General features: G+C 47.7%; 1 protein-coding gene across 1 annotated transcript; it reads right to left on the minus strand.

Annotated features, from left to right (window-relative positions):
• Nucleotides 1-17: 17 nt before the first annotated feature.
• On the minus strand, nt 18-7,273 carry SLC16A5 (solute carrier family 16 member 5; the record flags this gene model as incomplete). Its single annotated transcript, XM_079544199.1, has 4 exons — nt 18-253; nt 2,203-3,066; nt 4,025-4,168; nt 7,054-7,273. The coding sequence occupies 4 exons, from the start codon at nt 7,271-7,273 to the stop codon at nt 18-20; spliced, it is 1,464 nt and encodes a 487-aa protein (XP_079400325.1).
• Nucleotides 7,274-10,691: the final 3,418 nt, after the last annotated feature.

Consider the following 10,691-nt stretch of genomic DNA (forward strand, 5'->3'; position numbering starts at 1 on the left):
ATAATTGTTATTTATTCTCATATGCTTGTGACGTGCACAACTGCTAGAGTGGGTTGATTTTCAGACTGTGATTCATTTGGCGTTTCACTGTATATGGCAGACTTCTCTGGAGGTACTTTTGAGGTGTCTTTCAATCTGTTTTTTTTTTCCAGAGCATAGAAGCTGAGCACTATGAATAATGAAGCTGATATCAGAAAGAAACTTGAGGTGTAGAAGACATAGCGGAAATCATGGGTTGCATCCACCAGGAGACCTGAAATGGAAACCACAGCTTAGTTAAAAAGAGGATACGTGGTAAAGGCAACTGTAATGACATTTATAGAAATGATAAATCTGACCAATCCAGGAAAATGCCCTGTACAAAAGATAAGCATTCATAAATGAGTTAAGATCTGTTCTCCAGATTCTAGAGCTTGTTTGTAGTCATTTCTCAGGTGGTGTTTCTGTTTCTGTGAAAAGTATTTTCCAGTACACAGAGAAATCAGGAAAGAAAGGAAATTGTAACTTTTTCCCCATGTACTGATTGATTTTTTTACTCATCAGAGGACCTCTGTGTCACTGCCACTTTCTGGGTTTTGGAATGAGTGACCTTAGTACAACCCAGGTCAGAAATCAGAACAAATAAATAAGGAAATCTTTCCAAGACTGACATGTTTGAGTCTCTATACTGAAAACTTGTAGTAGTGTGAGGAAAATTCACAGCACAGTGGGCATTATAACTAACTTTGAGAGCCTCAACGCAAAACATTTAGAAGAATTATATGTCAAGTGGGTATTTTAACACTAACACTGGAGAAGGAAAGGCAAAAAGTATTCAGGTAAAATGTATGATGCCTCCTCAACAGGTTGCTTATTTATATATGGAAATATCAGTGTAATTCTTCAGTGTATTTTCTATCTCCAACAAGAAAGTGAGCTAATCTTGCTGTACTTTGTTTTCATAGAATGGTTTGGGTTGGAAGGGACCTTCAAGATCACCTAGTTCCAACTCCCTGCTGCAGGCAGCGACACCTCCCTCTACCAGGTTGCTCTCAGCCCCATCCAGCCTGGCCTTGAATGCTTCCAGGGAGGGGGCATCCACAGCTTCACTGGGCAACCTGTTCCCGTGTCTCACCACCCTCACAGTAAAGAATTTCTTCCTGATATCTAGCCTAAATCTACCCTACTCTAGTTTAAAACCATTTTCCCTCATCCTGTCACTATATGCACTTATAAAAAGTCCCTCCCCAGCTTTCCTGTAGGCCCTTCCGTGTTGGAAGGCTGCTATAAGGTCTCCTCAGAGCCTTATCTTCTCCAGGCTGAAGAGCCCCAGCTCTCAGTTTTGCCCATCTGCCACTCCTGTCAGAGACATCCCAGACCTTTTCTGCACTTTGAGAAAAGCAACTAACACGTTTTGCCTGGGAATGACATGACATACAGTGCATGTAGTCCCATTCATAGAACAGGTAGTTGCTTTCCCAGTGGATGAGATACAATTCAGTACCTGCAGAAGAGAGCTAAAACCAGTAGAGGATTCACACTCAGGTTTGTATTTTGTCTGTCAGTCTTTTGAATTTGTTGCTATACTGCAGGAGCAGGTACTTAGCCAGGTTATTCAGTGGCTTTTGGAGTGAACTGTGAAATCTGTGAGTAATTTATTAGATTTGAGGGCATAACTAGTTTCCTTTCTTGCCTCTAGAGAAAAATGAGTGCACTCCAGAACCAGGAATAACAATAAGTAGAAGAGGCTTTTACTATTACTTTACTTTTACTCTTCAGTTACGTAGAGCTGGTAATACCTCTGACGACAGTAGATGTATGGATGTTTGCAATTTCTTGAGACTTCATAGATCAGTGCTAGGAAAGCAGTGAGAATTTTATGACAGCATGATCCTACTACTGTAATTCTTCTCTGTGCTCTGCCATTCAAAGGAAACAAGTTCTCATCACTGCATGCCTATCGAAGCTGCCTGCCAAATGTGCAGCTTTTTCACTGTCTGCTGTTGCTTCAGAGACACTTAGGCAGCTACAGAAATTATCCTTGTTCGGCTGTGAGAAGGGCATTCCTTTCTGAGTCTTCCTTTTGTATTGCTCCCTCTGCATAATCAGCTGCCTGCATGGATCTGGAAACTCATTCATTCCTCTTCAGTGTGCTCCCAAATACTTATCATCAGCGTCTAAAAACCTTGTTTTTCTCCAATCTGCTTTAATAGGTTTTCTCACCTGTCAGAGGGGGTCCAATGAGAACAGTGATACTCTCCAGGATGGTGAAGAGCCCTAGAGCGCTCGAGAACCTGTCCATCTCCACCACATCCATCAGCACCTGGAATGTGAGGGCTCCAATGCCACTCATGGCTATACTGAAGATGACGCAGTAGAAGATGAGCATGCTGAATTCAGCTGAGATGACACAAATGAAATTGCCCAGCCCACCCAGGAGCACGGCCAGGCTGTACAGGTAGATGCGTCTCCCTGTGAAGATTGTTTGTCCTGAGAGCAGCCCTGTCAGTGGGCGCATGAAGATGTTGATGAATCCAATAATGGAGATGAGGAGGGCTGCCCTGTGTTCCTCCAACCCATTCTGGATGGCATAAGGTACGAGGTAGATATGGGGTAACGCAAACCCCATCATCATCCATGTCACTCCAATCGTGTAAATCTGGTACCTTTTGTTTTGACAGAAGATATCAAGAGCCAGGTAGTTCTGCAGCACCTGGAAACATGTGATCTTTCTGGTTTGTTCCTGGAGCTTTAGGTGAGAAGGTGCTCTGTTGGACAGCTGAGCGTCTTCTGCTCTTCTCCCTGGCTCCTCTCCTGTACTGGAAAACTGCAGTAGTGATCCCAGTGCAAACTTCACTGGTCTCATAATAGCTCCACAAACACAACAGTTCAACAGGATTCCTCCAAAGATAAGAAAAGTATCTCTCCAGCCCATCTCATCTAGCAGGTATTGAGAAAGAAGCGGCCACAGTGTGAAACCAATAGAGACACCAGTGGACGCCATGGCATTGGCCAGCGTTTGCCACCGCACAAAGTAGGAGCCCAGTGCAGTCAATCCTGCCTGGAAGCTGAAGCATGACCCCAGACCTAAAGATAAGAATGAAAGAGAAAATAGCAGCACATGATCTCTCTGTAGTGTCTTACAAGTTTAAAAGAGCCCAAAACTCTGGTGTACCCACAGATGACTTCATCACAGCCCCCAGTGATTAATGATCAGTAATCCCAAATGAGGGGTGAAGAAGGATGTGTGTATACTTTAGATTCCCTGTGTTCTCAGGAGTACTGAATACACTGCTCTAAGCTGATGTTTGAGCCACGCTGCCATGCCCATGATTGTTCCAGAGTTGTTCTTGGGAAAAATGACCAGGACTTGGCTTTATACTGCATTCAGCAGGCAGAGTTGCTTTCCTGACGTTTTCACCAGGTTTCAGGGAGTTAATTATTGTTTATCTCTGTGCTGTGCACAGACCTTAGCTTGCAAGAGTCAACAGGTTTGGTCCCAAAATGATCTGGCTTCACAAATCAATTTCTCTTTGTTAGAAAAATAGCATGGATTGAAAAACAATTACCTAGGAGAAATATTTGGAAAGGAAAAGTTCCTATCTGTTACTTCTGTTCAAAACCAACATAGTATTTGGTCAGAGAAAGATAACTCACATCTCCCCAGACTGGGAGTGGTGAAGTCCGTGCCCAGGATATTTGTGAAGGATGTTATCCCAACATTGCACTTCGAGGTGGGAAAAAGTCCCCTCTTCAAAGGCAAAAGGTTGTGAAGCTCCTAAGGAGAACAGACATTTTTGCTCTCTCTGTCACCCTTAGAGACCTGTAGCCTTTTCCAGGGAGAAGTACTTTGAATGAGCTGACTGGGTGAGATGTGTGTTAAAGGGGTGTGAAGGGCAAGCCTATCCAGCATGCAATTCCCAATGAGCTGTGGGGCTTTGATTTATTCTATTTCACAGCTAAGTGAAAAGCACGAGTGCTCAGTCCAGACTTCTACCACTTCCCAGCACAGCAGCTGGATTTCGCTGCTGTTCCTTGTACTTACCAGCGATGAGGCCAGCTGTTATGTAAAGCTGGCTGAGGGACTTGCAGAAGGAGCTGGACACCATGCCCACGCTGCTGAGCAGCCCTCCCATCATGACAGCAAACCTGCAGCCAAAGCGCTTCACAAGGATGCTGCACAGAGGCCCTGGGAGAAGAGAAATAAAATAAAAAGGAAGCAGTGAGGGAGAACAGAATTGTTCTGTGGGTGCCAGAATGCTGCAGTTATCAAACAATTTAGGTTAGAGAGCCTGCAGATTGTCCCAGCAGCAAAATTTAAGGAAGGAAACAGAAGTAGAAAATGCACTCCCTGATCCTCCGAAGAGCTTGGTCAGCTTGTCAGCAGAAGGGAGTGCACCTGTGATCTGCTTGTGTTTTGGCCATGAAATAGGATTCCTAAGCTTCCCTGTGATTGATAGTAGCTAATAATCCTGGAAATGGAAGTGTAATTCTGTTCTCATGTTGTATCAGTTCTACAAACAATTTGGAAAAGGATAGGACTTGAATTTCCATGTCCCTGAGTAAGAGATACTGAACAAAGTGTTATTTGTGCTTACATATTTCCACTACTCTTTCACTGTGTTTTTCAAATATTCAGCTACAAAAGATTCTAAATTGTCCTTGGTGTCTTCTGCATAGGTGAAATTCTCTGCAGGAGGGCAGGTTGACTCTGGAACAGATCAAGAACAGGAGAAAAACAGGGATTGTCCTTGAGGGGGATAATTTGAAAATGTCTATGGAGGTGTATGCATGTTTGCATTGGAATCAGTCTAAGCTTCAGGCTGTGGCATCCATGCTCCAGCTTATGGAGCTGACCTGAAAGTTGTCTCCATGAAAACAGTACAACGCTGCTGTCAGTTCAGCTCTTTCCAGATGTCTGTTTTAGCATACCTGGCCAGCGTGGGTAGCCATGAGGACCCAAGCCTCTCTGCAGGCTGTGCACATCCCTGCTCTTTCTCCTACACCACAAGACCTGGGTCTTCCTGGTGGAGCAGAAATGTGGGCATTGTGCTCGTGTTGCTTGCAGGCTTTTCTAAGTAGGAGTTATGCTATTTCATCAGCAAAACCAATCGACAAATAGACATGGAGGTGTGTGAGTAAAGTTAGTTGATTCATTAATTTTCACAGGCTGTTTGTTGGTGAGTTCTGTGAGAGTGGGGTAAATTACAAGGTTGCTAATGCCATAGATTTTGGGAGAGGATGATGTTAGTTCAGACCTGCAGGCTGCCAATGGAAAACATTTCTCTCTGCATGCTCTGATAGAGGAGGCTTTAATGGCAGCTTCATTTTGTGTTTCTGCCAGGATCTGTGTTATTTTCAAGGCTTACTAATTTTTTTCCTCTTCTTAACACTTAAAATTATGTAAGTAAATTCAAAAAATCTGCAAGCTTCAGAGTTAGGAATCAGCATGGGGAAAATAACCTGTGGAAAAGTTTTGGCTTGAAATAAAATCTGCATAATCAAGCAAGCAGCTGAACGTTCTTAACATCAGGACTGTAACTGTGTGCATTTTGATCTGCTTGGGAGATTTTCGCCTTGGACTTCAACTGGCCTTTGGAGAAGTATTCATCGGGCTCAGCAAACTAGTGACTGCATTCTGTTCCAGCAAAACTGCTGCATTTGAACTTGCGTGAGTCTGGAGAGTTGCAGTGGCCTTACAAATTCTGTTAGTGCATGTGATCACCATGAGGCTATTCTTTCCTTGTGTAATTAATCCCTTTTGGATCTATATTGGCTGTCTTTACATTAACTTTCACTGTGGTCCCAGCCTCCCACAAAACAATTACTTCATTATTGAAGATAGAATTGATATGTCCTCACAGAGGCCGCCAGACTTGTCTTTCCTAGGCGTGCTGGGACCGAGCTGCTTTTCGGACCATTCCCAGAGCCACTGGCTCCTGTTCTTTTCCTTACAGCAGCCAGACCACAGGTCATGCCCAGCAGCTTCTCAAGTCAAACAGCCATGGCACCGCTCTGTTTCTGTTGAACTTCAGTGTTGATTCCTTCTGTAGCTGCTTTGCCTGAGGTCTTTCCCTCTGTGCCTTGCAACTCTGGGACTACCTGCTTCCACTAAGGTGCAAACTCTTTTTCCCCCGTGTCCAGCTCTCAGCCAAGTATTGCACAGTGAAACTTAACCTGCTGCAGCCATCACATCAGTGTGACTCAGGGCTCTGCTTTTTTTTTTCCCCTCATACTGCTACGTCACCTTTCAGCAATATTGGAAGACGGCAGGTGTGAACTAAGGGAGCAGCTCAGGTATACGGGAGTCGTTATACACTTTGCTGGATGGAGTTCAGATGGACTGTATATCACACAAGCATGGTGGGTGTATGAGGAGGGGCCAGCAGCAACATGAACCATTTACTGAGAAGCTCTCGAGCTGCTGGGTGTGTTTTACTCTCCTATGCAGGAATAGGAGCTCTAGATGCCCCCTCCTGTGCAACTCCCACATTTTCTGTAGGGAAGAAATAGTGCTTAGTGCTCCTGGGTGATTCACTCCTTGTCCGCAAAGCAGCACCCTCCATCCACCCCCTTCAGCTGCAGGGTGCTACCTGGCCCAAGTTCTGCATTAAACCAGTTGTGCGATACCTGCTGCTGCACGCTGTGCCACTGCCCAAGGAACTACTTTCAGCCCTGAGCCTCAGCTGGTAGCCTGGGGGAGCAGAGCTGGCATGTGGAAGGGCGTGAAGAAAGTACCCAAGATCCAGCCCTACTTGCCAGCTTATTTAAAAATAACTGTGAAAAATAATTAAGTTCTCATTGTTCTGAAGAAGCTGGGCTGAGAAAGAGATTCACCTTCCTCGTTTTAGTTATCCGTTAGAGTGGTGGATGGGAACTTGGTATCTGCGGACACTTGGTGCTGGGCTCTGTGGGCATGGAAATCGCTGGGAGGTGCCTTTCACTGCTGAGCAACCTGCCCCAAACCTCCCTGTCCCTTCCTCCTCAGAGAAATGCTGAGTACCCTCCTAAAGCCCTGTGTCCACGCTGGAGCCACAGGAAGCAGCGGAGGGCATCCCTACAGCCTCTACTTACCGCCTGCATGCAGCACAGCAACCATGATGGAGGGGAACCACGATGTCTCGCTGTTGGTGGCCTGGAACTCATGCTGGAGGTCAGTGAAGAAGACGCCGATGCAGGAGGGGAAGCCCAGCGTCAGCCCCTGCAGCACCACTGAGGCCACCAGGACCATCCATGCCCATCCCCGGTCCTGGTCTTTGGCAGTTCCTCGTGCTGCTGCTCCTCCTTGGGCCATGGCTTCTTTCTACTCGCAGGCAGCCTGCTGGGGAAGGGAGTGCAGCTACCATGCAGTCCTCAGTGCAGGAAACGGACCTACGGAGACAAGGGCTGTGGGTATTCCCTGGGCTCAGAGGCACCAGCGTGTCCCAGGCCCTTGGCAGTGCACACTCTGGACTTCTTGCACTGCATTTCTTCCAGGACTCCCCTTCTTTCTCTCTACAGGATCCTGGAAGATTGCTCGAGAAATGACTGCCTTCCCCTTTTATATTGCACAAGACAGTGAGCGCAGCCAGGTACAGGACAGGACCACACCTCCTTTGAGGTATGAACTGGCCTTACCCAGTTCCACCCTTATTTTCCCTTTCACCTGCTTTCATCATACAGAGTCCCCTTGCTGGCAATTGCTAAGGTCACCAAGTCCTCACACTGAGAGGAGTGACCAAAAAACTCTGCAAATGCCAAGAAAAATAGAAACATATAAGGCTTGCATGTGGCAGCATACTGTTGCACTGCACATACAGTTCAAATCACTAGTGTTGAAAAAACATTTTAGAAGTCACTGATTAATTAGGATCCAGTGATCTCAGATATACTTCTGCTATATCTCTGTCTAGGTCTGAAGATGAGAGATCCCAAGTTTGCTTGCTGTGAGATCAGCAGCATGAAACAACAAGAGTATTTCACGTGAATAAAGGCACAAAACAAATCTTTGGCAGCTGGACAAGCTCAAGAAAAGCACTGTAAGGTTTGCACTGCACAGTATTTATTTAGCACTAGACTAATGTCCCTCCCCTACAACAACAGCTACAACTGAGTGTTGTGTGCAGCTTTAAGAATGAATAATAACTCGTTCTAGCTCATTATTTCAAGCTTGCCATGGCAACACGCTCAGAATCAGTTCCATACCTGGGGCTGGACCAGGCCTGGCGACGTGAGGGGCTGAAGCGCCGTGCAGGTGGCTCATCGTGGCGTGCTGGGTGCTTCTGCTTCAGCAGTGCCCAAAAGCTCTGATGAAGTCTTTTGCAACGTTTCCCTCAGCATCATTCTGTAAACAGGGCTGCTGTGCCGGCTGGCTTGCAGCCAGGGAAAAAAGGGCTGCAAGCAGAGGGGGCCCGTGGGAAGGGGCTCTCACATGCAAATCATGGTGGGGGTGCTCAGCACACTTTAATCCTTTGTCCACTTTAGCTGGGTGCAGATAATGCAACTAATTCAAGTGCTTGTCTCTCTGGTTTGAATTTGCTGGATGACAGCCTAAAACCTCTCCCCGGCAACAGCAAACCCCCCAAAAAAGGCAGAAGCACAGCTCCTCTCTGTTCCCAGCCGCCCTGTCCAACATCTGAGTGTGTCCAGCAGCAGATTTCTGCAGCTCAGGCTCACTGGGGAGAGTAGAGCTGGGGGTCACACACTTGCCATGGCTTTTGCCTGCCGCTGGCCACAGGGCAGTGTATCCCTGTGGCCTCTGAACCTTCGGCATCAGCCAGGCCTCAGGCCGTGAGCAGCTCCGGGATGTGCAGTCGGCTGCCAGGTGGTGCCTCACCGCCTTCTGCCTGTGCGGAGTGAAGGGAGTGGGTTTGTTCAGCGCTCAGCTGGCCATGCCTGCCGAATGGCTTCGCAAAAATGGCTTTTAATCCTTCCCGAGTGTGAATGTGGCAGGCTGCTGCATGCTCTGCTGCGGCCATGTTGTCCTCAGCTTGTTCCTCAGTTGTGTCGAGACCAGGACCAGCACAAAGCAGAGGCAGATTCTCACAGGCTCGAATGCTTGTCTCATACTGATTGCACTGGGATTTGGATTGGGGCTCGCAGCAAGACATGCATGAATGCTTGCTGCAAACTGTGTGTTGGTCGGAGCCGAACTGATCAGCAGTGCTGCCTGCCCCAGTTCATGATGTTGCTGGAGATGGTTGTGTGTCCAGGTAGATTCAATCTCTGCTTCACCTATTCTCTTCGGTTTCTCTCTTTCGGCTCTGAATGTTGCTTTTGCTGCAGTGACCATCAAGATGCTGAGTTCAACCTTTGCTGGATTTCCTTTGGGCAGCGCAGCAGGCCTGGAGCTGTTCCTTATGGCAGCACATCAGGAGTGCTCAAACAGTGCTCGTTTCCCATTCCCGTGCTCCTGTTTCCCTCAGTTGTGATGGGGGACTGCAGCTGCTGCGATGAGAGCACACAGCAGGGCTGCTGGTGGCTCTGTGTGCATTCACACGAGGCATTTGCACAGCTCCCCTCCTCAGAAGAGCTTTACATTCAGCCTGCAGATGACGACAGTATCTATATGTCAGCCTCAGTGAGAGCTGGCAGCTGTGGGCAACCCTGTGGAGGGAAGAGCAGCCCAATTCTTGTCCCAAACTTCTCATAGGGTCACAGCAGCAGGAAGAGAACTCAGGAGCATGTACAGGGGGAGGCTCTGAGCCCAGAAGATACCTATGGTTGGGAACAGGGAGGGCAGCAGGAAGAAAGGTTCTCTAGTTCACAGTACACTAACTCTGCACCCTGCTGCATGGCATGCAGCATCCTCCTGCTGCCCCACCTCAGCCTGGTGTGAGCTGGGCATGTGTTTATGAATGTAAAATAGGCTGTGTGCACAGAGGCAAGATGTTTACTGTAAACGGAGCCAGGTGGTAAAATTTGGGGGGGGGGGGGGGGGGGGGGCAGGTCACTCTGTGTCTGTTGGGGGTAGGAAGGCCAAGCACTTCTCTTGGTAAACAGCTCTGTAAGTGACTTTTTAAGTTCATTTTCATCCTGTGTTTTGTGCCAGGTGACTTTCTCAAGGTCACAGCATTGCTCCCACCTTCTCCCCCTGTAAAGGGTATCAGAGCCTTGCTGGCACCAATAAGTTTCTAATTAGGCTGAGCAGCCTCATCTGACTTGACTCGACTCGACTCGACTCGACTCCCCTCCCCTCCCCCACATTCTCCCCACCTATTTTGATTCCCAGTTGCATTTAAGCCTGGCTCCTTGCCTAGTACAGCCTTCGGGCAGATGTCCCAGTACTGTCCCTATTCTCTTGGCTTGCTCTCAGCTCTGCCTGACTGCCCTGAGCTCATCAATTACCAAGACACAGGTGGAGTACCAGGTGGGATATTGGTTTTGGGCGGCCAAAAATAACTCTCACCCAGTACTGAAGACTTTGGCTTGGAGGTGGGAAATGGGAATTGAAGTGAGTGGTGTCAGTGGTGCAGGTGCTGACAGCTTCCGTTGGCTCAGAAGAATTTGGCAAGATACAGCTTGCTCTGGTGGGTGACTGCATGTGGTTCTCCTGCATACTGGCCCTTGCCCTCCTGACTGCTGCGTTCCTCCCCATGCAGCCTGTGGCTGTCCTGCATGCGCTGAGGATGTTTGGTGTCCAGAAGGATGGCTTCAGAGCCCAGTCTGAGAAAGATGTGCTTGGCCACCTTGGCTCTCGCTCTTATTAATGGGGAGTTAACGGCTGACTGCTT

Source organism: Tetrao urogallus, assembly GCF_951394365.1.
Source record: "Tetrao urogallus genome assembly, chromosome: 18".
Lineage (NCBI taxonomy): Eukaryota > Metazoa > Chordata > Aves > Galliformes > Phasianidae > Tetrao > Tetrao urogallus.